This window comes from Pteropus medius, unplaced genomic scaffold (genome assembly GCF_902729225.1).
Source record: "Pteropus medius unplaced genomic scaffold, Ma_sr-lr_union100, whole genome shotgun sequence".
NCBI lineage: Eukaryota > Metazoa > Chordata > Mammalia > Chiroptera > Pteropodidae > Pteropus > Pteropus medius.
The window spans coordinates 664,082-691,427 of record NW_024344433.1 but is presented as its reverse complement, the minus strand read 5'-3'; the positions used below and the strand labels follow the sequence as shown (position 1 = coordinate 691,427).

Below are 27,346 nucleotides of genomic sequence, written 5' to 3'. Positions count from 1 at the left end.
TCACACCTTTGGAGGGGCGTGAATCTGCTGTTATGTTAGGAGTTCCGGGTCACAGGGCAGATGTGAGTCAGCTTGAGAGGACATTACACTTCCCAGGGTGGCTGTGCCATTGACTCCTCCAGCAGTGTGTCTGGTTCCTTTAATCCACGTCCTTGCCAGCACTAGGTATCGTCTGTCTTTTCATTTTAGCTGTTCGGCTGGGTGTGCAGAAGCATCTCATGGATCCAGTTTGCATTTTCCTGATGACTAATGAGGTTGAAGGACTTTCCATATGTTTATTTGCTCTATTACGATCTCATCAACAGCCACATAACAGTGTGTTCCAGATGCACTCACTTGCCCCCGGGCACTTAGGCCGGTTCCAGTGTTTGCTGTTATAAGTGATGCTACAATAAGCATTTCTGGATTAGTGACGAGAATTTGTTGTGGACAAATTTTGATAAGTGATTTTGGGTTGCTTCCTGAAATGCTCGGACCACTGAAGTGTCTTCGGCATACAGGAGGGCCCTGAAGAGTCCCCCCAGGTCTCCAGGAGAGCATGTTCTCAGTAGAACAGACAGACAGCTTTTGGAGTTCTAACTTAGTTAATTTAGATGTGTTTAGCATTGCCTTCATTATTTTAAATGAGTTTGGTCGCTTTTCAAAATGTTTACCATGTGCATTTCTATTTTATGAATTCATAAGTTTTGCCACTTGGATTTTTAGGGAATTTTTTTGGTTGATGTGTGTACATCACTGTAAAATACAGATTTTAGTACTGTAAGCACTTTTCCCCAGTCTTCACCAATTTCATTGCATATTTTTTACTTGTGTGCCTTTTGATGTTGGCAAGCTGGTGAATCTTCCCCTGGGTAACTATTTCTGTGACTCCCACCCTCTCTGCTGAGGTGCCCAGGCTAGAGGTCCCTGGATGCTGCAGGGGGAGGTTGGGAGCACACTGTACAAGGGACTGAGTTTGCCCAAGGGCCGAGCACACTGCTCTTCCCATCAGCTTCACCCCAGGCCCAGCAGTTTCAGATGGCACTGGGCCCGAGGTCCATCCCCATGGCCCCCAGCAGTGCTGGAACCCAGTAAGGGCCATGTTCTGCTCCTCAGGGAGGTGCCCCCGGGCCAGGTTGCAACACCCATGTGGGAGCCCAGCTGAGTTTGGAGAGCCTCCACCGCTGTGGCATGTTTGGTACTCATTGCAGACCTGTGATGTGGGAACAGTTAGCGTCATCTCAGACACCAGAAAGCAGAGCCTCAGAGGGTCCAAGCCTGAGGTTTGTGAGCAGGGAGACTGGGACTCATGTCCTTAACCCCACATTGTCCCTCAGCCACACCCAGCCACCCAGCTGGCTCTTCAGGGCTGGACCGAATCCCCTGGACCAGCCCTGGATGGCGATAGAATGTCTACTTTCTAGTTCTCATTCTTTTGGGCTCCGAGCAAAACCCTTGTTTTTGAGCCAAAACTTTAGATTGGTGTGTGGAGCTCAAAGGAGCACGTAGCAGCCCTTGGCTCCCCATGAAATCACAGCGTATATGTAATAATACGTGTTTCTGAGCGCGTCGTGCATGCTGAGCAGCATGTTAAGTTTGTGTTCTGTTTTTAGATAATGGACTTGGATGTGCTCCTATGAAGAAACGTCATGTGTCTCTGCTAGTCCAAGAACAAACATGTCCAGTAAGTCGCTGGATGAATTCCAGAGGGGAGCACAGGCCTTTCGGGTGCACAGGTGTTGGCACACGCTGAGGAGACGGGTATCTGGGTGTATGGAGGCCTCTGAGAGGCTTTTTAAAACCAGCCTTATTGCTCAGTCTAATTATCTTAACTTTTAAAGGGTGGTGGGTCCTTCTAGATACAGCAGGAATTATAGCTGGAAAAACATGAAAGTCACTTCTTGTTGTCACCCCAATTCTCAGAGCAGAATGTGAGTTCTGTGCTGTGTGATCCAGCCTGCAGCAGGTCTCTGCACAGACTGCATATCACCACATGGCACAGCCACCTTCGTTAGGTGTAGATTATCACCTATGTGTTCTGCAGAAAAGAGAGTCCCAGACCAAGACGTGAGGTGTCTGCAGCTATGGAAAGACAGAGGGCAGGGCTGCAGATGTATGTGCCTTGTCCCTCCCGTGTCCCGCCATGCTACAACTGGTGGATGACAAGCCCTTTTATGCATCTCTTCCCTTCTAAAAGAGAGTGTAGTGAGTTGGTTTAAATTCTTATGAGATTCTATGAGATTTGCCAACAGAAAAGCATAATAAAGCAAGCAAGAAAATCTCAGAAGGCATATCTTGTGCTTGCATGAATAACACTATTTCATGTGTCATGTCCTTGGAGAGAACATGGTTTCTGCACGGGCCCCATAGCGTGTGTGTGGTGTGTGGTATGTGGTATGTGTGTGAGGGTGTGCTAGCGAGTGCAGAGGGAGAGGTGACTGAAGGGACCTTGGCCATCAGACTCCACCATGGCTCCTCCCATGCGGGGACCCTGGCTTCTCGGCCCTGCCCGTGCTCCGTCACTTACTGTCTGCGAGAGCAGGGCCTCATTCCCTATCGCTTGTGTCTTACCAGTGTTTGTTTCTATTTCTCAGGACTACTGCCACCTTAGGGAACAGGTGTGCTGCCAGGTGACAGCACTTCCCGGGGAATCAGGTGTGGTCTGACCCAGGAACAGGAAGCTTGTCATCACCAATGACATCATGACAGCAAGAGAGCACAGCCCTCGCCATGGCACCAGGGCCCGTGCGATGCAGCGGGCTTCCACCATCGATGTGGCAGCTGACATGCTTGGCCTCTCTCTGGCAGGTGAGCCTTACAGGGCTCCTGGCGGGCCCTATGCTGCAGCCACGCTCGAAGGGACAAGCATGCCTCCTAGGGCACCCAGCGGCCAGCCAGGCTGAACCCCTAGTGACCGCCCCCGGCTGGTGGGTGCCCTGCTCTGGCATTCTCTGGTTGAGTCAGAATAGGCAAGGGAAGTTAGTACTCCTCCTGGGAACTGCTTTATGGGGCCGCCCTGCCCACATCAGGTGTCCTGCTCGGACAGACAGCTGTGTGGCCCATCCTGCAGTAGGTGCTGTGCCAAAGGTCACAGGGCTGGACTGGCCAGCGCCCAGACCACAGCACAGACCCTCCCTGTTGTGCATGTATAGCCCAAGGAGGAAGCTATATGGCCATGGGTCTGAGACTTCTTAGGAATTTGGAAACGGCATGTTTAGAAAATGAAGAAATCATCTTGTACAACAGGTTTTTGAGGGAAAAATTGAGTGTTGGGGTTTCCCCCAGTTTTCTGATGGGTAATCAATTTACGTCACTGTGTAAGTTTAAGGTGTATAGCATGATGGTTGGATTTACATATATTGTGAAATGATTACAAGTGTATCAGGGTTTTTTTTTCGTCTTCTTCATAAAATCTAAATGCAGGGAAAAGTTTACTAAGGATAACTTTTTTCTGGCATTTCTCTTTTATTCAGGAAACCTGCAAGATCCAGATGAGCCCATTTTAGAATTCAGCTTAGGTAGGTGTCTTTAAATTTTTTTTTTAATATGTGTTGCTCAAAAACAAAATCATGACTGCTGGTCCAAGGTTGTCTCAGAGAACTTGCTGCTGCCACTGCTGCTGAAGTGTTTCCAAGGAGGTGAAGCTGGAGATCAGAGTGGACTCTCTGTGAGTGGGGGGCCTGGGGCGGCACGCCTGCAGGTCTGGCCGTGGGGAGCCCCTGGAGCTGCACAGAGGCCTCCCCTCCTTTCCTCCCACTCATTCAGGAGGGGCCTGATAGGTGAGAAAACAGGCTTAAGGCCAGTGGTGTCAGCTCCTGGCTGTGAGGTCCTGTGTGTTTGAATCTCTAACCTTCGTTGTGCAGGTGATAACCTGCGTGCCCACCCCTCAGGGACATCAGAGAGAGAATGTGCCAGCTCTGGGATCAGGGAAGTGTGGCATTACTGCAGCTTGCCCAGGAGGTTGGAGAGCAGAGTGGGGTCAGCCACCATGATGCTCCTCATCTGGAGCCCACGCTCTCTGGCAGTCCTGTCCCCTTCACTTATTCCCTGGATGGTGGTCAGCATTGATCAGTGTCCAGACATCGGTGTCCAGGATGTGTGTGTAACATAAAGAAGCACCTCTTGGGGAGTCAGATGACCTAAAATGTAGTCCAGACTGTGCTGCAAATGAACTGCGTGGCCTCGAGCCTGCCCTTGACCATACTGGACGTGTTTCCTCATGTGTTATTTGGGGTGTTGCCATTTGAGAGACAAAGAAGCTCATGGTGGTCCAAAGAAAACAGAGAGACTTTGACAAATTGCTAAACCCACAAAAATAGAAAAGCATTGTTGTGAAGTTAACGTTAAACTTTTAGAAAATGTTCCCATTTCAGGGTAAACACTCCTAAACAAGTTACAGTTTTCCCCAGCCCGACCTGGGGCTGCAGTGGGGACAGAGTGCTGTGCTGAGTGCTGTGGCTGTGGCTGTGGCTGGGGCCGGGGCCAGGGCAGGAGCTGAGGGCTGCAGGACACAAGCCTGCCACCCCACTTAGATCCTCATAGCTCTTTACAGATTGAATACCAGCCCAGAGACTCCCAGTGTCACAGCAGAGAGCGAGCATATTTTTGCCCCCTTATCTTATATTCTCCCAAACATCAAGAAGAATAAGAAACAGAAACACAAACTGTACGGTGTATCATTTCTTCGATGTATAATTTCTTTGACATTTTCTTCTTATTTTCTTCAATCTCTCTGCTTCTTCCAAGTTCTGTTTTTTCTTTCATATTGTGAGCCTTCTACAAAGGTTGTGTGATCTCTGACTGTTCTTTCATTTTGTTTTAAATCAATATTGAGTATGATTTATATGTAAAACGTATCCATTCAGTGAGTTTTGATAAGCATGCACATCCATGTAACCACCACTGTCAAGACACAGAACCTTCCCATCACCCCAAAGCCTTCCCTGTCCCCTTTCCTGCCAGTCCTCACCTTCACTTCTTGGCAACCATTGACCGGATTCCTGTCACTACATATTCTGCCTCCTGAGTAAATGGAACCCTACATCACACAGCCTTCTTTTACTCTGCGCCACACCCCTGAGGCTCGCCATGTTGTTGTGAGGGTCAGCAGCTCATTCCTTTCCTTGCTGTGTGGTTGTTCATTGTGTGTGTCAACTGTAGTTCATTCTCCTGCTGATGGACAGACAGATGGGTTGTACATAAATTGTATATTTATGTAGATATAGTTAATGTATATTTCGTATATACATAATTCTATATTTAATATATATAAATTATAATTTATATCCTTAAGAGAATATGATCCATCAAACAAGAATAGGATACTCTAAAGAAGAAAAGAACAGTTGCAGAACATGGATAATCTTAGCAATTTGAAATAGGATAGAAAATATTTAAAAATTCAATAAACATTGGAAGATATTCAAGGAATTACCCCAGAATGTAAAATTTTTTTTGATGGTTAATTAATTTGTTTTTCTGTGGTGACATTGGTTAATGAAATCCAGTAAGTTTCAGCTGTACATTTTAACAGTAAGGCGTATTATATATTTACAACGTATGTTCACTTCCCACAGTTAGTTTTCTTTCTGTCACCACATATTTGACCCCTTTTTCCCCATTTACCTCTCCTCTTCCCCTTTTCCCCCTACCGTCTGGTAATCACTAGTCTCTTGTCCATCTCCATGAGTCTCTGTTTGTTTGTCCTGTTCATTTGTTGCTTTTAGGTTTATATCCCACATATAAGTGGTATCATGTGGTTTTCAACTTTTTCTGTCTGGCTTATTTCGCTTAGCATGATTATCTCGAAGTCCATTTATGTTGTCACAAATAGCAGTATTTCATCTCTTTTATGGCTGAGTAATATTCCCTTGTATACATCTACTACAGCTTCTTCATCCAGTCATCTATCATAGGACACTTCAGTTGCTTCCATGTCCTAGCCACCATAAATAATGCTGCTACGAACCTTGGTGTGCAAATATCGTTTTGGATATGAGTTTTCAAGTCTTTAGGTTAAATACCTAGTAGAGGAATTACTGGATCATACGGTAGATCAATTCTAAATTTTTTGAGGAACCTCCATGCTGTTTTCCATAGTGGCTGTCCCACCAGCAGTGTATAAGGCTTCCTTTTTCTTTGCATCCTTTCTACTATTTGTTATTACTTGCCGGAAAGTAAAAATTTAAACGCAAATAGAAAATGGGAGAGAAATAGAAATGGAAAATTAGAGAGCAAGTTCGGGAGGTCTCACACTGAGAAGAGAAAATAGAAAAGGATGTAAGGGGGGAGATTACCAAGAAATAACACAAGGGGTCTTTTGGCACCGAGGAATGCCCCCCAGGCCTGCCCGATACAGTGACAGGGACTGTATCAAGGCGGAGCTTCAGAGCACATCATGGCGGAGTTTCAGAGCACTGGAAATCAAAGGAAAAATCTAAAAACTTCCGGAAAAGAAAGAAAATGGTCACATCCAAGGGTCAGGGATACAGCCAGTGTGGAGACCTTAGTGGCATTGGAGACTTGGCTGGAAGGTGTTTCCAATTGTGGTCAGCTAGGCTGTCTGTCAGATATGAGGGTAGAAGGGACCTGCTTCAGCTTAAGTGTCTCAGGTAAACCTGCTTCCCCATACCCTTTCTCTGGAAGTTGGTGGCAGATGGGCTTCACTCTGAAGAGGGGATGACTTGAGAAAACGGAAGACATGGGGCCTAGGAAACAGGGTCCAACGTGGGAGAGAGTGAAGGAAGCCCCACGTGCTTATAATGAATAATATTCACTTAACTTCCACAATGCAGAATGTGGGTTTAACTACAAAAACTGGGCTAAACTGAGCATAGAGAGAAGATGAGAGTTAACATAACAGTTAAAAATCCCCACCCCTGTAACAGAAACCAGGACATTTCTGATGCGACAAATCAATAAGAACAATACCATCATATTAATTAGATACACAGAGGAAGAAACAGCTTAAAAAGGTGATGTGAAATGAATTTTACCACAAGTTTTAAAAAACCCAAGGGTCAGATGCCAGATGATTGATCAAACATTTCGTCTTGAAAATAAATGTTAAAAATTAAAAAATGCTTATTTAAAATTCTTTCTTACAGAAAATGTTAGAGGAAAAGAAAACCCTGAGAGAGAGAATCACATTTGACATTTTGGTATATATCCTTCAAGACATTTTTTCTGCCTACACAGTGCTATACAGAAATTTTTAATGATTTTTGGGTGTGGAGGTGGTGGAGTTATTTACAAAAATGTCTTCCTAGTGTTCTTAACATGGTTTTTCAGGTAGCAAAGAGTCACTGGCATCTTTCGTTTTTATTAACATGGGACCTGCCACACCAGGTTGGTGTCCACACAGGACCTGTTATGCGGCTGTGCCAGTTATGTTGACCAGTCTCCTCCTGGTGGACATAGGAGTTCACACATGTGTAAACACACATGCGGATAGATCTTTCATATATTTTTGCTGATTAATTCCTTAGAATAAATTCTTGGATATGGAATTGCAGAGTCAAATGATATACACTTGAAACCTATTTTACCTGTTTACCTTGATGGTGTTCACTCGGCAGGCATTACAGAGAGTCTGTCTGGCGAGACGAGGCGTACATATCAGAGAGGGATGGTTTCTATGGAAATATGCCAAAGGAGTGATGTAAACGGCGTGATGTGAGCTGATGAGAGGAAGCATCGTGGAAGCTGTGGAACTTAGAGCTAGGAACGACATATTGGGTAGGATTTAGGTAGGCTGGGCTGGGGACAAGGCCAGGAAAGACTGTCACTTGTGGGAAGGCATGTTCTGAAGGTGGCAGTTGGCCTTTTAGCCACACAACCGGTGTTAGTCTTCCTAGCCTTTGGCCACTTGTATTCCTCAGTCCGTCTGCCGTCACTTCTGCTTGAAAGACTCAAATATTCCAGCCTAGCCTGCATGTGGAGAACCCAGATGCAAGTGCACGCTGAGTGAGACCAGGCCATGGGTCACGTAGGGGCATAGCTAAAGGAGAGAGAGAAAGCGAAACAATCAAATCCCTGATTACTGTTGAGGCAGATGTAGTAGACATAGCAGAGAACTTTAAAAAATAAAACCTTAAAGCATTCTTCCAGAAAGCAAAGGGTAACTCACAACCTCAGGGTAGGCAGATTTCTTGGCCAGAGCACAGAAAGCACTAACTCTGTGCTTTAGTTTGCTATTGCTGCCATACCAAATTACCACAAATTTAGCACTTTAAAACAACACATATTTATTATCTTATAATTCCCTTAGGTCAAAATCCCAACTGGGCTCAGCTGGTTCTCTGCTCAGAGCCTTCTAACACCAAAATCAAAGCATCAGCAGGGCTGCATTCCTTTGGGGACCATAAGAGAGAATCTATTTCCTTGCTTATTCAGATTGTTGGCAAAATTCACTTCCTTGTAGTTTTAGGACTGCGGTCCCCATTTCTTTGCCAACTACTAGTTGAGGCTGGTTCTCAGCTTGTAAAGGCCACTCACATTTCCTGGTTTGTGGACCCCTTCCTCTATCTTTAGAGCCAGCAATGGCAGGTCGAGTGCCTTTCGTGCTTTAGATCTCACCTTTTTCCCTTGTCAGATCTTTCTGACTCACCCTTCTACCTTCCTCTTCTACTTTTAAGAGCTCGTGTGATTAGATTAAGACTACCTAGGTAATCCAGAAAAACTTCCCCATGTCGAGATTCATGACGTCACTCACATTCCTATAGTTTGTTTGCCTGTGATATAATATAGTCACAAGCTCCAGAAACTAGCACATGGATACTTTGGGGGAAGAGGGACATTTTCCTTCCTAACGTTCCCTAAAATTAAAAATCTAAAATCAAAAAATCTAAAAATCTTTAAGAAAATGAGTAAACCACAGACTGGGAAAAAGATATTCACAGGACATATTTCTGACAAAGGACAGATCCAGAATAAAATGCTTACAAATCCATCATTAAAAAGTCAACAATCGAATTCAAAAATGAGCAAAAGACTTGATTAGAGTCTTGACAAAAGAATTTATGGAAATGAACAATGAGCACACAGTGGAGAGATACTGAACATCACAGAAGCATAAGTTAAAATGCATCCATTGTAGCCACTGAAGTAAACACCTCAGCAAACGTGGTGGGATGCAGAGCGACTAGAACGCATGCACGTTGCCAGCGGGACCGTAAAACGGTGTGGCCACTTTTGAAAACTGTTGGCTTCCTACAAAGTTGACGTCCTCTGCTCTCACTTAGAAGTCTCGAAAACATTCCATTTATATGAAATTCAGGAACAAAGTGATGGAAATCAGATGGTGGTCACAGAGGCGGGTAGCATGGGGGGACTTTCTGGTCTGATGGAGAAGGTTCTCTGTCTTGTTTTGATGATGGTTACATAGGTGTATATGATTGTCAAAACTCGTTGAAGTGAAAACCTGAGCTCTTTGTATTTTATCATGCCTAATAAATAATGAAAATTCAGATATATGAGATAAAGGGATAATCAGAAAACCAAAATTAATTTTCAGAAGTAAAAAAATCCATTTCTAAATGTACATTGCCAGTGCGCATTTTAAGAATCGATGATGAGGGCAAGAATGACAGATTGACAGATTAAGGGCCTCCAAAAATCCTTTCCTTCTTAAAGGCAATGAAAACCCTGGCAAAAATGGTCAAAATCATTGTTTCAGAATTCTGGAAATTAAGCAAATGCTCACAGCACTCTAGGGAGGATTCACTGCCTCTGCAAAAAAGTGATTTGTTTCTACTTGTGTTTAACTTTAGTTTATAGTGTATTTCATCACTTCCAAGATGGGTATTTTTTCATGTTTTAATATTTCTTTAATAAGAGAGTGTCTTACAGTCAATAGCATATCCTACTCTAATGGCAGTGTGTTAAATTTCTCTTTCATAGTGCCATTTGCAACAGATAGCACGTTAGATTCAGTGAAATATGATCATCTTTCCAGTAGGTCAGTTCTACGATAGAATTATCTGAGCCTCATATTTCAAAATGCTTACTTAGTACCATAAATTTCTAATTGAAACTGTTTAAGTTTTAACAAGTAACATGTTTAGTACTCTTATTGTGTTTGATGTGAGTCTTATAAAGATAATAAATGAGCAATGACTTCTCTTTTTAAAGAGTTTTGTTTATTTTGCCATAAGATTGTAATTTGCTTCCAACATGTGCACCTGCACAGAGAGCGCGGGGCCCACAGCTTAGGGCCAGCGCTGCAGCCACGGACGCGGCACATGTAGTAGCTGTGTTGTGATTTCATGGAGTCCCAGGCTGCTTAGATCAGCCATTAGAAGTTCAGTTAGTTACTGAGGTCAAGCTTATGGTCAGACATTGGATAGGGTTGTTGGCCCTGTGTTCCAGTCCTTGGACACAGGAACCCATCCAGCTCAGCGGTCCCCAGGCACTTAGGGTGCCGCTGTCGTGGGAGTAGGGGGAGGTAAAGGGGAGTGAGGGCAGGTTCATTCCAGTTTAAGAAATCACCTCCCTGTGACAACTGAAAATGCAGTTGTGTCCTCTGTTTGAGTGTCACTCACTTTTTTTGCTATTTGAGTCTACTTGAACCAGAGAATCACCTAGAGCCTGATATTAAAGGATTCGTTTCTCTCCCATTTTGATCCCGCAGCTTGCAGTGAGCTGCATACTCCGTCGCTAGATCGGAAACCAAATAGTTTTGTAGCAGTGAGTGTGACCACCCCTCCTCAGGCTTTCTGGACGAAGCACGCTCAGACCGAGGTCATTGAGGTGGGTGCTGCTGGCCCCTGGGGCTCGACCACAGGCTCACGTGACCTTTCTTGGCCACCTGAGCACCCGCAGCTTCAGTGAGATTTATGGGAATCGTTGCTATTTTCCATGGGTTTTCAGTACATTGATGTTCTCCCTCACATTTACTCATCTGGGTGGTGTTTCCGTTTGCTGAATCCTTTAGTTATTGATTAACTATTGGCCAGTTATTTTTGAACAATGATCCTGTAAGATCAATTGCCTTTTAAGAGGTGACCTAATTCTCCTGTCACATCCACTTGGCTTCTACTTTTGGAGAATTGTGCTCATTAATCAAAGTTTGGAGAGTGACTGTTAACCAACCCTCTTCTGGGGCATACCCCTGTTTTTATCGGTTTTTATTTTTATATCCTTTTGAGTTGTGGGTAACATATATACTTTTTACATTAAATGATATGTATTCTCCTTGGGAATTTTGCAAAAGCCTTTTAGGTAACTGAGCACGTTGCGTGAGTTGTGAAAGGAGTTGCTGGTGTGAGATTCTGCAGAGCTCTGTTAGTGGTATGAGTGTCTGTGAAAATTAACCCCTTCCTGGCTGTCTGCAGCAGATTCACTGAGCTTCCTCCTCACCCCAGTTTTACAGTTTGGAAGGTAGACTCTTTCCATTCTCTTGCAATGGAGGTTCAAGTCAACAGTGTTTTCTAAGTCTTTTTGAGCACCGCTACACAGGAAGCACTGTGCTGGGTGCTGTGGGTGATAGGCCACCCAGACCCAGTCGCTGCCCCCAAGAGGTTGACCACCCTGTGGGCAGGGAGGCACAAATGAGTGTGACCACATCTATACCCCACAGAGTATGGGGTGTTGAAAGATGAGGACAGCACCAGGAGGATGGGGTCCTAGTCAGCCCTGAGGGTTGGAGGCGGCTTCCTAGGGCCACTTAGTGAAATTCTGGCTCCATGGGCCTGGAGTGGGGCCCGAGACTCTGAATTCCTCACAGGCTCCCAGACGGGGCCCACGCTGCCAGTCTGGGGCCTACCTGCCGCAGAGCATGCCAGAGCTCTGTGGTGTGATGCACAGGCGACGAGGAAGCATTGTGTTGTTCGGAAGGTAACGTTAGCCCGTTCAGTATGTGCAGAAGGCACAGAAAGGAGAGCGTGGGGGATGCCTTGGAAAGGCAGGCTAGGAGTCTACAGCGGGCCAGTGTAGGCTTTCATGCACTGGTCACCTGACCAGAGGTGTTTCAGGGAGGTCCTGACTGCCAGGGGGAAGGAGAGGAAAGAAAGGGTTGTGAGAGGAGTTCATTGTCGCCGGGTGCTTGAGTATGACAAAGAAACACCAAAGCAGATGCCTGGGTTTGGAGCCTCAGTGAAAGAAGAGTCGGAGGTGGTTAGCTAGGGTGGGTGGAGAGGGAGGCTGGATGGCCTGTTGAGAGATGGACCTGGAGCTGCAGAGGGCACACAGCCAGAGGCATGGACCCAAGCACAGGTACAAACAGGAACCGTTAACCATTTGGCCAAGATAGTTCACCACTGCCTGAGAAAGAAAATATGGAGCTTTGGGAGGTGAGGCTAAGCTGCCAGGAAATAGCCACTTATGATCTAGAAACTAGCAGCTAGTCCTCAAAAAAGGGATGGCCTTAAAAAGGCCAGGACTTAATTATCCCAAACCACAGGATTCTAGAAATAAGAAAACGACCTAAGCTGTCCTTTTCCTCTTCCTTCCGCCCTTGCACATCTCATAGAAACAACCCAAAGTAGTAGATCCAAATCCATGCCTCGTCCAAAGCTGCGCGACCAGGAATACACGTGGACATTTAGCCCGATTCCATTTTAAAAAAGTCCTCCCATGAAGTGACAAGCCCTTACAGTGAGCCTGGGCAGAGCTTGCGCAGTGGCCCATTGGCTGTGTCTGGGTTGGTCGTGTCTGGGTTGGTCAGGGGCTTTCGGGCTCCTCTGCCCCTTCCGAAAGGCAGGTTTGGGTTGTCTGCATTGGTTTAAGCTGCCGTGAGCATTTGTATTCATCCACGTCGGTAAGAATGTTACTCGTTCTGAAAATGTGGCTGTACTTCAAGAGTGATTACTTTAACCACCTACCTCTGTGTTCTGATGATTCTCTTTCCCATTCTAGGGAACCAACAATCCTATATTTTTAAGCAGTATCGCCTTTTTCCAAGACTCCCTTATCAATCAGATGACACAAATCAAACTCTCCGTGTATGACGTCAAAGACAGATCTCAGGGAACAGTTAAGTAGCACGTTGTGGTTCGTGGGAATCTCTTAAGTTCTGTAGTCATTTCAGTGAGACGTGAACATGGGATTGGCTTCATTCCTGGCTCACGGCCAGCTGATATCCAGACGCATCTGTCTTTGGGAACTTCTTTCCGAGCTTCCCTATTGGGCTTCTTCAATGAGGACCAGCCGGACTCCCTGGGACCTGGTCACTGGAGCAGAGGGAGGACAAGGGGACTGACGCTGGCTCTCCCTCTTCCTCAGATGTATTTGCTGGGCTCTGGAACATTTATTGTCAAGGATCTGCTCCAGGACAGGCATCACCGGTTGCATTTAACACTAAGGTTGGTTTTTAATTTGTTTCTTTGAGAGAATCTGGGGGCCCAGGGGTCAATGGGGAGGGGCCCTGCATCCTGTCCCTCCCAGAGGCTGGTCTCAGCGGGCACTGGTTGTCCGCTGAGGTGTGTCAGGCACGGGCCTGTATGGCCTGCCTGCTGGACTCAGACCTGAGGGAAACCTAGATGTGTGTCTAGTAACACTAAATGTATTTGTCTAGCACCCACCCCTCTCCTTAGTAGAACGTCAGCTCCCGAGAGCAGGGATTTCTGTCTATTTTGCTTTGTTGCTGTATCCTGAGCTTGTGAAACAGTGCCTGGCTCTCGGTAACTGTTTGTGGAGGGAGGAGGGAACCGCCCCCTACTGCGTCCCTGGAACGAAGATGGAGAATGTTAAGACGTCGTCCCTTCCCAAACTCATTTTAGGGGCAATTCCCACCAAAATCCTGCTATGGCATTCTTTTTTTTTTTTCCCCAAAATAATGTAAAAATTAAGGAAACAGTCCAAAATAGCAAAGGAATTTTGACAGAGAGGGTTAATTCTGTGCTGGATGGTGCAGCATTCTGTGGCAGTGATGGTAAGGGTGTTGCTGGTGTTGGGTAGGACGGGAGCCTGGCAGCCGTCCTTGCTGTGAGTGGCGGACCTGACTTAGGATGGAGGGAGGGTCTCAGGGAAAATGAGAGGGCTATTAGAGAAAATGTCCGGGCACATCATAAGCCAGGCGTTAGAGGTCCATGTAAGAAGGGGACATCGTCCCTGTTAGAAGGAGCTGAGGTCACCATTGGACAGATGGCGTAGGGAGAAGGGCCTTTCTGGGCCTGAGACAGTGAGAGTCTCAGAGGAAATGGGCATTCGAAGTGACCCCATGAACATGGAGAGCCTGACTGAGTCCGACACCTTAAATAAAAGGCCTGGGGCTTCCCTGGATAAGCAAGATGGGCCCAGGTAGCTGGCAGCCTCCCCCTGCTGCCAGAGGTTTTAGGGGTCTAGCTGACTGGGGCTGGGAGTGGCATCAGCTCTGTCATATCAGGATTCAGAGGCTTGGGGAAACCCTGGGTGACCACGGCTTCCTTGGGGCTCCAGCCCAGGCCTTGGGGTGATCAAAGCTTAAGGGTGGAGTGGGAGAAGCAGAAAGGGGTACAGTGCCAGGTGAGGGTGCTCTTTAGTCCTGATTCTGAGGTGCATTCCCATCACACCCTGGGGCAGGGGTCAGCCAGGGACCTGAGTGTTGGCTCCTTCCCTCGGCTCTGCCAGGCACGTCCACACCTCTCTGTGGAGCTCTGTCCTCTCAGCTGTGTCCCTGTGGTTTCCTGTGGCCTCCCTCGCAGTCTGGGCATACAGTGGGTGCTGCCCAACCGACCAGCTGGCCAGATCCTGGCACACCCAGGACCCCTCTGTGGCCCACGATGGCTGAGCTTTAAGCCAAAAACAAAGTAGTCACAAGGCCACTTCCCACAGCACATTGCTCATTGCAGGTCTGCTGAGAGTGACCGTGTGGGCAACATCACCGTGATCGGCTGGCAGATGGAGGAGAAGTCAGACCAGAGGCCTCCGGTGACCCGGTCTCTGGACACAGTCAATGGCAGGGTGAGTGCCACTCCCTAACCCCCGTCAGGAGTGAGATGGGCTTTGCCTCTGTTCCAGGGGACAAAGGGCAGGGCCTGCTCCTTGGCACTACCTCTGAAGGATGGGCCAGTGCCCCAGGCACTTCTCAAAGAGGAGAGAAGGGGCTCCCCTCAGGCTCTGCAGCCCTGGAGCCTGCGCTTGCCCCTGCCCTGTGGGCCACCTCTGGAGCCTGGGTGGAGGGGCTGCAGTCAGGTGCCTGGGTAGGTGAGGAATGAAATGCGGGTTACCTGTGTTGTTAGTATCCCCCTCTCCCAACACACATGTGCATGTGTGTCACACCTGCACAGCCTCCCCGTCTCCCTAAATCCTTTCTCTGTCACTCTCCCCCATGCTCTCAAACTAGAATTCTAATTGAAGAGCCCAAACATGGGTACATGGTCATATTGTCGAATATGGAGATACCTCGTTTCACCCAAAGTAAGCTTGGAACACCAGCTGTAGAGATATTGCTGGTATCCATTTTCCCTCCCTTTCATTTCACACATCGAAATACTGAAATACCAGGTGAAATGACTTAGTAAAAGACACATGTTCCTAGAAAATGGTGTGCGTGTGGGACATACCCCATGCACAGGGAAGCGGGCTTGTGGTGCCTTGGGCAGTGTCTTTGCTATAGCACTGGTGGTGGACATTAACCTGGAGCATTCTTTCATGTCTGTGGCCACCACATCCCCCGAGTGCTCTGGACCCATCCAAGTCTGTCCTCTTGTGCTTTTCTGTGCGTGTCACTAGATGGTCCTGCCCGTTGATGAGAGCTTGACCGAGGCATTGGGGGTCCGATCCAAGTATGCCTCATTGCGGAAAGACACTTTGCTGAAGTCAGGTAAATGGCCTTCTCTGTTGGTGCTCGGGCCCGTGGTCACCCTGTCCTCTCTGGTGGTCACCTCCCTGCTGCATACCCACGTGCCAGCACATAAAGAGTCAGTGATACTCCGAGGAAGGGACCACCTCCTTCGCTTTAGTCTTTCCTGTTCTGTGTTGGTCTAGTGACTGCCACCGTTACTGCCCCAGCCCTTACACGGGGCGTTACGCCTTCTGGAATGGGAAGGCTGCATGTCTCAGGGGAAGAGTTTCCAGGTTCAGTCACCTGGTGGGGCTTCGTTTTAAATGTGGAAGTCCCTTGAGATGAGCGTAGGGAGACTGAGGATGTCAGTACCGGGCGGCCTGAGGGGAGGCCCCCGCACAATGTGCATCTACTCACGCCTCTGTCTTTCATACCCCCTCAGTGTTTGGAGGTGCCATTTGCCGCATGTACCGCTTCCCCACCACCGATGGCAACCACCTGCGGATCCTGGAGCAGATGGCAGAGAGTGTGCTCTCCCTGCATGTGCCCCGGCAGTTCGTGAAGCTCCTGTTGGAGGAAGATGCGGCCAGGTGGGAACTCTCACCACCCATCATGCCTGCGTCATGCACCTTTTCCCTCTGGAAGGCTCTGAGATGATGGGCATATAGCACCAGCACCAGAGGGGTTGATGGCGAGCCCAGCTCCACCATGAGCCTGCTCTGCGGCCTGGGCTCGTGAAGCCTCAGTTTGCGCATCTGTGTCCTGGGTGTCCTGTGTGAGGACTTCACGGGACAACATGCCCGGCCTTGAACTTGGTACCCACTCCTGGCTCTTGCCCTCTCCTTTTTCCTCATTTAGGCTCAAATTTAGCAATAGCTGGTTGTTCTCTAGTCTTGTCTGCCTGGGTCAGCAGTTTCCTCAGGCAGGGTCACAGCAATGCGGGCTCTGGAAGCCTAAGGGGGCCTGTCGGGCACCCCTCAGCTCAGGGTGCATGTCCTTGGTCCTGTAGCAAGGAGAAGCCTGTGATATGGGTCAGGCTACATCTCCTCTATGCCTTACACTATCGTTGCTAAACAACATTAATTATAAGCAGTATAACAGAAGCATGAAAGAAAACAATGCAGCTAGAATCCTATTCAGCTAATACAGCTATTTTTTAAAAAATTTTATCTTGAAAAAATTCAAATTTAGAGGAAAAAATGGCAAGAATAATAATGCAACGAATTACTTTTTTCCTATGCGTATGTATTTTAGATTTAAAATTTTTCCTTTCAGCTTTTCTATATTTGTATTCTATATACGTAGCTACTGTCTACTTTCCCATAAATCATCACTCAGCTTGTTATAATTTTTAGTTAGGGCATCATTTCTCATTATCTACACTTGTGTGTGTATTTACATGTGCTAAAAGTTTAAAGACCATTTACTTAATAAGTACTTTGCTTTCAATGGCTGTATGTTTTCAGCCCAGCCACATTGTGGGCACTGTGCTTGGTGCAGGGGCTTCTTGATGAGGGATACAGACACAGACTGTGGGTGACAGTCACTCACAGAGAGCTGGGAGACACACACAGGGCCCAGATGTGTTAGGAGAAAGTACTGGGGCCTGTGAGAAGGAGGAGAGTGGTCCCGGATGGCAGGCCTCTGAAATTTTAGGTGCCAGTAAGCTGGCACCCAGAGCATAAATAAGGAGCCACGTGGAACATGGGCAAACATCCAGAGGGGGCCAGAGCGGCGAGGCGTGGGGCTCCTGTGCATGAGCCCTTCTGAGGTGCGGGGACTTCTGTTTCCCACAGCCCGCCTGCACCAGTCTTCTTTTATACCAATTTTGCTAATTTAATAACCATAAAATGGCACGGCTTTTTAAAAACTTAAGATAATTCAGTAGATTCATAAAAAGTCTTATAAAATTTGTATTTGATTTTCCCTCAAAGGAAAATGTATATTGTATAAAAAGCCAAGTAGTGTCAATGGCTTTTAACAAAAAACAAGTCTAGGGCCACTCAACCTTCTGATTCCAGAAACCAGCACCATTAGCCAAAGTCTCGATGTTGGCCGCTATGTTTCTAAACACATGTGCAGAATGCTCTTGACCAGCCTCGGGGGTTAGCTGCTGACTCCTGCTAAGTGAAGGTTTTGGGTTTTTTACACTTTCCCATTCCCTAGTTCCCTAAAATGGTTATCCCTTTTTTTTTTTTTTTTTTAAATCTATGTTATGTTTTTGTTTCTCTGCTGATATAGCTATTATTTGCTGCTGAGCTAAGAAGTTTATGTTTCAGTTCCTACACAGGTTTTATTTTCTGGAGATAATACATTGTAGCAGTTCCTTACAGGCCTCCAGTGCCCTTGTGTTCTGGGAGGGTCACCGTCAGCTTGTCCTGCCCAGATGCAGAGGGGCTGCATTCCGAGCTTTCATCCCTGGGGCCAGGCGGCAAGGGGCCGCACCCTCTCCACTCAGCTTTTCTCTTACACTTTACTTTGTCTCTGTACAAAGCTTCTCTGTACACTTGCCACATAGTTGGTAGTCTGCTTTTTGTACAGCCGGTCCTCCAAGAGGGGCCTGCCATGCACTCTGCTGCTTGCCCTTTGGCCTCACCATGTAGCCTGGGCCTTCCCCAGGCATCAGCATGCTTCTCCATGCCCTCTGCTCTCCTGGGTGGCATGGACTCCCGTGCATCTCCAGGGAAGTGAGATGGCCATGCCTGACCTGTACGTGTCTTGCTTGCAGAGTGTGTGAACTGGAGGAGCTGGGCGAGCTGTCCCCCTGCTGGGAGAGCCTCCGGCGCCAGATCGTCACTCAGTACCAGACCATCATCCTCACGTACCAGGAGAACCTGACTGACCTCCATCAGTACCGAGGTAGGTACCGGTCTCGCCCTTACCGCGCATGCATGCGCAGCTTTCCCACCTGAAGGGGGCACCCGGGTCGCTCACACAGGCACCCTGACAGGCACTCTAATGGGTTTTTAAAAATAGATACTCACGTAGGTGTGAATTCTTTAAAATTTGGATTTCTCAGATCTCAATTAGGAAGAGAAATCTGAATTGCATTGAAAATTCTATGGTGTGATCTGCCAAAACAGCCACTGTGTGATGGAATTTAGCGGAGACCAAATCACAGGTCGTTCATGCTATTTCTTCATCTTAGTCTTAATATCAGTGAAATGACCAAAAGGAGGTAGGTAGGCCATTTGCTCAAGACAAAGACGTTTTCTAGATTTCTCAGTTTAAATACTTGGTGGTACTTGTATTGAACATATAAATTATCTGAGCAGAATCTCTATTTTTAAGGCTCAAAAAGGAAAATAAAGCTCAGACACCTCACCTTTTCTTCTTGAAAGATGCCTTTTGGTTTTCAAAACACTCTTAAGGTAGATTGAAAAGACTATTCTTAACTCATTCCATTTTATTTTCCAAATGGAATGTTTTTTTTTTGGGTGGGGGAAGCTTTTCATTACTTTATTTTCTATCTTTAGATTCTTTTTTTCTTCCTTTCTTTATAATGAAATTCCAGGGTTTAAAGAAAATCATGAGCCTTTAATGTAGTTTTGACACAGAATGTATGAACGTATATCCATGAACTTGGATGAGAAGCCAAATGCAGGAATGATGACAAGGTCCTGGTGCCCAGGTTTGGATCTGAAGAACGTATCTAAGTGTGTTCCTAAGAGAAGTGGCAGCATTTGCCAGAACGAATCTAGGGACCGGCCCACACTGGATGCCTGTTACCTGGGAAAGACTGACACCTGCACAGCCTGAGTTCTCTAGAGCAGAGCTTCTTGGATGTCACTGTGTGTCTAAATCCCCAGAGGGCCGTGCTAATAGCAGGTACTGGATCCTGTAACTCTAACAGGCTCCAGGCTGCCAGCACTCCCTGGGCTACGCCATATAAGTATCTAGCGAACAGTCTCCTGTGACAAAATGCAGAACAGCCATCTGGCTGGCCTGTGTTTTGTATACTGGCAAAATAAATTTACCTTTTTTTACTAGATGCAATGTTTATTTCTTCTACTCTTCTTGTTTTCAGTGTAATTTGTAATCCTTTTCTTTTCTAGGCATGGAGTTCTTTGCTTAATTAGTTACGGATTCTGACTATAGAAATAATACTGTGGGTATTTGTTACAAAACACCATCCAGCCTCCTTAGTCACCTGAGCGCATACTAGGGAACGGGTTTGAGTCTATTCTATGGGCCAGGGTTGCTGCTGCCTCGCATATTGCTCATCTGAGGGGACCCAGGTGACAAGCTGACCTCTTTACTGCTTTTCGGAATTGAGACATGTTGCTCTGGTTGACCGATTTCTTAGCTCTTGGAGTCTGGAATTGGAACAGACAGTTCCTGGAGTGGGCCCATTGCTTTTTATAGTGCTGCTGACATGTGCTGCACAAAACCTCCTCTTTGTGTCAGACCTCTCCATTGAGGGATGAATCATGGGGAGGCACGGCACTGTCGCTGTCACCATCACCTTCTGAATCTGCCGTTGCCTGCTCCATTCACCACCCAAGCTCTCAGAACCAGCCTCCTGGCTGGCGAGCTGCCCTCCCTACGGTGTTTCACTCACCCACCACCCTGCAACAGAATGTGTTCGTGATCGACTCAGAGTTTCCTAGGCCACCACATGTACCCACTTTTTGAGCAGCACCCTCAAAATACCCATTTCCCACTTGCCACTCATGAATGGGTCCCACTCATGATGGGACCCAGTGATGGCCCTTGGCTCGTGTTTTGTTTCCTAGGTCCTTCGTTTAAAGCAAGCAGTTTGAAAGCAGATAAAAAGTTGGAATTTGTTCCCACAAACCTGCACATACAGAGGATGAGAGTTCAAGATGACGGGGGATCAGGTAATTTCCTGCCCCTGTGTGCCTTGTCCTGCGACTACCCCTCACTTGCCCAGCCTTCCCCAGGTGTTCTTCTGCAGGCATGCCTCAGGACCCTGTCAGACCCTTTGTTAAAGAGCACAAGCCCCTTCTCTTGTCTCTCCTCTGTCCAGCCTCCTGTTGTGTTTCTGCAGCAGAAAGTTGCCCTTCAATCACCCTTCCAAAGGAGGGGAGCTGATGTTGCACGTGGTGCTTCCAGCCCTGCATGGCTCCTCTCCGGGGGGTGGTGCTGGGTCCCAGAGGCCCTCGGCCGACCATGCAGGCTATGAGACTAAGGGAACCATAGCTGCCTGGCTGCAAGTCCAGAGCTGTGTGCTCATCCCTGTAGCTTGCATGTCTGCAGGCCCAAGCCTAGGTAATGCAGAAGAGCTTTCTGTCATTCAGATCAGAGCTATGACATCGTTACCATCGGGGCACCCGCAGCACACTGCCAGGGCTTTAAGTCAGGAGGCCTCCGCAAAAAGCTGCACAAGTTCGAAGAGACCAAGAAACAGTAAGTTCTCGAGAGGATGTTCATAGTCCTTGTACAGCTGTCTGATGCATCCTAGGTTGGAAAAAGACCTAAAATATGGCCACAGAAACATCCAGCTGTTCAGTCTGCTTCTGCGTGGCGGGAGGGGCTGCCTCATGGCCGGTGTTGCTCTGTGTGTGCCTGAGTGGGGGTGGCAAGGGCACTGCGTTGGTGGCCCCATCCTGCAAATTGAGACCCACCCTAAAGAGGTGCTTCTGGTGGCTGCCTGTGTGACTGCTGCTCGGGGTCCTTGCCATCCCTGTTCAGTTGTGTGCAGCTGGGGAGGGACCGTTCCTTTCCTAAGGGATGGTGTGGTCAGCGTTCCCAGCTTTCAAAAGGCTCCAGGGGCTGCATGGAGCTGCTTACCTGAGCAGAAAACTGCTAGGTGGCAGGGTGAGGAGGGGTACAGAGCTGCAGTGGGGTCCCAGTGTGCAGGGCTATGTGCTGGTGACCAGGGATGCAGGTGACAGATCCAGCCCTGTCACGAGGAGCAGTGACCTTGCTCTGGGCTGACAGGCTGCACCACCACTTGTGTGGCGTGCTACCGGGGTGGAGGAGCTGCAAACAGGCTACTGTGTGAGATGTGGGGGAGGCACTGGTGCCCTTCCAGAAGGTCCCCTGTCAAGCCGTAGTAGGTGAAGGACGTGGAGGTAGTGAGTGTAGATAGTTCCGTGAGACCCTTGGACTATGAGGTAGAGGAAGTAGCCGGGGGTCTCAAGTTTGGGGAGGGTAGCTGTGATGAGAGCATGTGTATGGACTGAGAGGGAGGGTGGGAGCAATGAGGAGCTGGGAGAGAATGGTGATAGCCTAGGTTCTGGAACAGGTGGAGAGAGGCAGAACCAGGCAGGCAGTCCCAGAAGGGACAAGGAAGTTGGGGCTACATGGAGTTTTTTCAGGTGGGAGGGGATGAGCTGAGGTGGAGTAGCCTCTGCAGAATGCGGGGCTGAAAGGTCATTCTCATCCCTGGGAACAGGGTGGGGTAGGGAAGGTGGAGCAAAGGCCCCAGGACCTCACGAGAGTCCAGCAGGTAGCCAGGTGGAACACATTTACAGGGTTCCCTGGCTGGCTCTGTGCTGCTGTGGCTGGGAGTCAGGATGTGACAGGAGAAAACTGACCCTGGCCAGTGGGCTGAGGGGTCAGGGATGTAGTTGGGAGTGTCGCTGACCTCGTGACCAAGGCTGAGGTGGGTAGGAGGACGGAAGGGACTGCACCGTGTTGCCACCTTTCAGGTGTGAGCACAGGCTGCCCTGAGCCAGGGAGCACTAGAGACAGGAGAGGGGACAAGAAGGACCTTGGAGGGCCTCTTTGGGGGCACCTTGGTTTGTCTGCACCTAGGGCTCTTCCCTGAGCCAGGTGACCAGGCCTGCCTGAGGAGCCACCGACTCTGGTGTTCCTCTGGGCGTTATGACGAGGGCGAGGCTTCCTGTCCCCACCACAGCTCCACAAAGCCAGCAGAGATCGCGTCTGCTGCAGCTTGCTTGTGGCCATGTTGAGTGCGTGTGCATTTTGATGGTGGCAGGGGGCCGTGGTGACTCATGGTGCGTGTTAAACTGAAACTTCTTATCCCCGAAATGTCTCTGAGATATTTTTCAAATATATAATAAAAGTTTATGCTCAACTTTCTTCTCATGTCATAAAATGACTTGTAGAAATGGTTTTCGTCATTGGACATTTCCTTAACGTACAGATGTGACTTTTCTCCCTGGGTGTGAGCCCTGACATTGCTGCGACAAATAAGCACGCAGGGCTCAGAAATTCATCATTCCTCAGCAAATAAATCCAAGTATTTTGACAAAAGATAACCTGGCTTTTTATTTTTGCTTTGCATTTAGTGTTTTCTGACAGATGCTAATGTGTCATTTTGGTTCTTTCTTTTAGCAGTTTTGAGGAGTGTTGGTGAGTTTTCTGTCTGTGGAGAGAGTGTGTGTCTGGGTCTTGCTCTTGTGCTGTCCCCTCCCCTGTGAGGTGCCTCACCCTCGGTGCCCCCAATGGCTCCTAGTTGTAGCCTCGTAAGCAATTCTCCCTTCCAACTGCAAGGCTCTTTGATAATGAACAGCCCATGTCCCTCTGCTGCTTTGTCTTTGAAGTCTCAGTGCTCACTCCAGAGCTGACCCCATGCTGTTTCTCCCAGGATGACGAGAGCCCAGCTGGCAAGTCCCTGGGGCTGGAATCTCAGGTCCACCCACTGGTGCCGTTGGGAATCCTTTCGTGGCTTCTTTTATAAGAATCTGGGATTTTTTCAGTCTCCACTTCACCTTCACCTTCACCTCTGTGGGAATGAAGCCAGCTTACATTTTTTTGATGCTGAATAGTCGATGCATGTTTTTCAAACAGTGTCACTAGTATCAGTTTTGCCAAGAATTACAATAACCAAGAGACTTTTTCCACTAAAAAGTTAGATGGCAGCTAGAACCCATAATGTCTGCTGCCTGGGGGTCCCTGCTGCTGCCCCAGACCCCCCAATCCTGCCCAGAGTGTTCGCCTGGCCAGAACAGGGAGCTGCAGTGTTGCTGCTTTGGGTAACGGGTACCAGAGGCACCTTGTCCCTTTGGAACGCCTGCTCTCCTGGAGCTGCAGAGGCTCAGAGAAGGTGGCTGGGGACATCTGACAGCAGGAAGCCCCGAGGCTCACCCATCCCAGCTGGGGCCCCTCGAGCGTTCCCGGATGAGGACTGGGCAGCGAAGCATACACACTCGTATGTTCGCCATCACCCTGAGCAGCTGCTCTTTGGAATCCACTCACATCCTTCCTGTGCGGGAGGCCTGGTCGCTGCTGTTGGGATGTGGCCTGTGGGGACAGGGTGGCTGAGGAGCTGCTTCTGCGGGCGATGGGGGAGGACCTGTTTGTCGACGTGCACACAACCGTCCGTACACACACACGCACCTCTGCGCGCACCACATGTTACTCGTGTGCTTGAAGTGCCGGGGCCTGGGACGAACAGGTGTTTTTTAAACTCTATTTTGAGACTGTTTTTTTAAGACTGAATTGTCTCACAAGGCAGCTATTCATTGGAAGAGTGATGCAGATTGGAAGGTCACCATGTGCATGTCGTGCTGTGCCTGACTCGTTGGGCCAGGCGGGCTTGGCGCAGTGTGCTGCATGGGCTTCCGGCAGACCCACTGTTCCCATCGTCGTGTGCGGGTTTGCAGTGTGGTTTCTTTCTGGGGTGCCTCGGGTTTTGCTTTTTGCATGTTTACCCCATAGTCCATCAAGGGAAGGGGCAGGGTGGTTTCTTGGTGGGCCATCGTTGGGTCACCCAGGACAGAGCCCATCGAGGAGGGTTCTCAGGCCTGCCCACCGTCACTCCTGCCCCCAGCGAAGGTGATCAACGGTCCGGCTCTCCACCTTCTTCTCCTTCCCCTAACTCAAAAGGGCAGCTCTGAGGCTCATTCCACGAAGGGTGGGACAGCCACCCCAGCCAGAGCCCACGACTTCAGCTGTGGGAGAGACCTCAGCATTGGTGCCTTACGCTTTCTCTGCCCCTTTCCCTCAGCTCCCTCACATAGTCTGAGAAATCAGTTTATGGTATTGGATTGACTTGAGGTCTTAGCTGAGAGGCATGCAATTTACCATCTTCTTGTAGAAGGGCTGAACACGACAGCCCGGCTCCATGTAGCTGAGGCTGTGGGGCTGGTTCTCAGCAGGTGGTAAGTCTTCTGGGCAGTGGCTAGGCCATAGCTTTGGCCTCAGATCCCAGAATACACATGCCGCTTGGTGGCGAGGAGGCGAGGAAGGAGGAAGAATCCAGTTTTCAAAACCATTGAGGCGTCCAGGCCTGGCCTCTGGCTTAGCACGTTCTTCACCTCCTCAGGTGGTAGAACGTTATTTTTCAAGGTAGAGAAGTCCTGGAGCAGGGGCAGGGAAGGAAGCCTCTGGGGACTTGTGGGGGTCAGACGTGGGAGGGAGGACAACTCTGGGGGATGCGCAGGAGGCTAGGAGTCCCAACTAGCCAAGTGAAAAAGCTGAGGATCCTTTTGGCAAAGCCTACGACAATCCCCTTTCCCTGTGATAAACCAGCCCCTTCTGGCATCAGCATACCCAGTGTCTCCACTAAGTCCTGCTAGAAATCGACAGATGAAGTGCTTAGGTAAAAGATTGTTGGGTGATTGCTGGGTTTAGTATCTGCACACAATGTACATACACGTAGAACAAATAGAGATACAAGTAGAGGTAAAAGACTTGCTTCTACCATCCAGAGAGAACGGACTTCCTGAAACGTACCTTGGCCCATCCTCAGCCCAGCCCAGGAAACTGTCCCAGCAGCAGAGTGCTTTATCCTGTGCTGGCCATGGGCTGGGGTGGGCAGGGGCTGCTATCCCCGTGCTTGGAGAAAGAAAGCCCTTAGGGCCCATTCTCATCCTCTCCAGCACTTCTTCCGGCTACCAGTCCATCATCTACACACCACAGGATGTCATCAGAGCCAAGGAGATCATCGCCCAGATCAACACCCTAAAGACCCAAGTGGGCTACTACGCAGAGCGGGTCTCGAGGGCAGCCAGGGACAGATCTGCCACCGGGCTCGAGAGGACACTAGCCATCTTGGCAGACAAGGTAGGAGGGACTGCCCTGCTGCGTGTGGGTGGGGGCTCCCTTGGGTTTCTGTAACCCCCTTCCTGGACACCTTGTGTGTACCCAAAGCCATCCCCACAAAGGGTGACATTGGGATGACCTTGAAGATCTAGCTTCAGATCCAGTTCCCACATGGCCCAGGGAGGTTTGGTGATTTGCTTGTGGTCACAGAGCTGCGCGGGGCAGGCCAAGGACAGAGCCCAGGCTGCTGCTTCATGCACACATATCTCCTGGTAGGTCCACAGGATCACCAGGACAGTTCAATGGCTTTCTTGGCAACCGCCTACTTTGCACATTTCTACCAGTCTTCTATTGATCCAGATCTAAAATTTATAAGTGCATGTTCATACTGGGGGGCATGGATACCTCAGATACTTTTGATGGGTGATGCTTTTTCAAATTACTCAGCCTCTCTATGAACACACACGTACACGCACATACACACATGCACATACATGCACAGAGATTCTGATCACACTTCACCAGTCACACTCACCTTGCTGAGGTGAGGTGCTGTTCCCAGTTAGGACACGCTACATCCTTTGCCCATGCTCACGGGGCACGCTGTGTCTTTTGCCTGTATTCACCAGCACAGAGATTGGGCTGGGGATTAGATCCTCTGGGAAAAAAAAGGTGTTAGAAATGAGATGGTGAGTCATAGCCCTTGTTGCATAGGGAATCCCCCAGAACCCACGTGCTCTAAGAGGACCCTCTGCCCAGAGCCCAGGGCTTAGGTGTTAGATGCAAAAGATAAGGCTTTGGTGACTGACCCAGCGTAAAGCCTCTCCCTGGAATGAGAGGGGACAGCCCAGGCAGTTTTCGAAAGTGGGGACACTGGCCTCTCTTCAGGCCCTTCTTCAAACAATGTCAGTCCCAGAGGCTTCTCAGTCTTCATCCTCCTATCAGTGGGCAGGTCTTGCTAAGTTTCCGCCAAGTCAGCTATGTGGCCATAAGCTAGGTGTCCTGAGAGCTGCAGCTCCGAGGCAGTCACACTGTGGAGAAGGGCAGGGCTGGCCCCGAGCTCTCAGGGAGGACAGGCCTTACAGCCCTGGCCTGGGCTCAGCGGTGAGGTGTGTGTGCCCGCAGACCCGGCAGCTGGTCACTGTGTGCGACTGCAAGCTGCTGGCCAACTCCATCCATGGGCTGAACGCCGCGCGGCCTGATTATATTGCCTCCAAGGCCTCCCCCACCTCGACGGAGGAGGAGCAGGTGATGCTCAGGAACGACCAGGACACCCTCATGGCCAGGTGGACAGGCAGGAACAGCCGGTCTTCTCTGCAGGTGGACTGGCATGAGGAGGAGTGGGTGAGTGTGTCTGTAGCCGTCTTGCTGCCAGCTGGTGTTGAAAACATGAGGCTGCTCCCCAGCCTCTCCCCGGAGGGCCTGACAAGCCCGGGCCTCCTTCCTGGGGCCCCAGGCCACCTGAGCCAGGGAGGGAGATGGCGTTTTCCCACCTGTGTCCATCTGAGGAGCAGGCAGCTGGCTGGGGGTCTGAGCCAGCTGTGAGGGGCCTTCCCCTCCCTGGAGCTCTACCCTGTCCCATCTCTGATCGGTGGCCTGCCCCGGCACACTTGCAGCTGTGCGAGCTGAGGTGCTGGGGCAGCTGTTGAGGACTGGGAGATGCTGCCCTGCCATCGTGTTCCTTTGTTGCTTCCTCAGAGTTGTCCTCAGGAGATTAGCATCTCCTGAGGGAGTGGACACGTTATT

General features: G+C 49.0%; 1 protein-coding gene across 9 annotated transcripts in view; it reads left to right on the top strand.

Annotated features, from left to right (window-relative positions):
• The window catches only part of INPP4A (inositol polyphosphate-4-phosphatase type I A), an 87,974-nt gene that overhangs the window by 27,998 nt on the left and 32,630 nt on the right, over positions 1 to 27,346 (top strand). For all 9 annotated transcript variants that reach the window (XM_039872488.1, XM_039872490.1, XM_039872489.1 and 6 more), the window contains exons 2-15: positions 1,593 to 1,663; positions 2,574 to 2,787; positions 3,453 to 3,497; positions 10,610 to 10,728; positions 12,835 to 12,951; positions 13,201 to 13,280; positions 14,748 to 14,859; positions 15,631 to 15,721; positions 16,125 to 16,272; positions 18,411 to 18,541; positions 20,419 to 20,523; positions 20,944 to 21,052; positions 25,438 to 25,621; positions 26,726 to 26,944. In XM_039872488.1, the coding sequence (XP_039728422.1) occupies positions 2,682 to 2,787; positions 3,453 to 3,497; positions 10,610 to 10,728; positions 12,835 to 12,951; positions 13,201 to 13,280; positions 14,748 to 14,859; positions 15,631 to 15,721; positions 16,125 to 16,272; positions 18,411 to 18,541; positions 20,419 to 20,523; positions 20,944 to 21,052; positions 25,438 to 25,621; positions 26,726 to 26,944 (1,566 nt within the window). In that variant the 5' untranslated portion in view covers positions 1,593 to 1,663; positions 2,574 to 2,681. The remainder of the gene's footprint in view (positions 1 to 1,592; positions 1,664 to 2,573; positions 2,788 to 3,452; positions 3,498 to 10,609; positions 10,729 to 12,834; positions 12,952 to 13,200; positions 13,281 to 14,747; positions 14,860 to 15,630; positions 15,722 to 16,124; positions 16,273 to 18,410; positions 18,542 to 20,418; positions 20,524 to 20,943; positions 21,053 to 25,437; positions 25,622 to 26,725; positions 26,945 to 27,346) is intronic.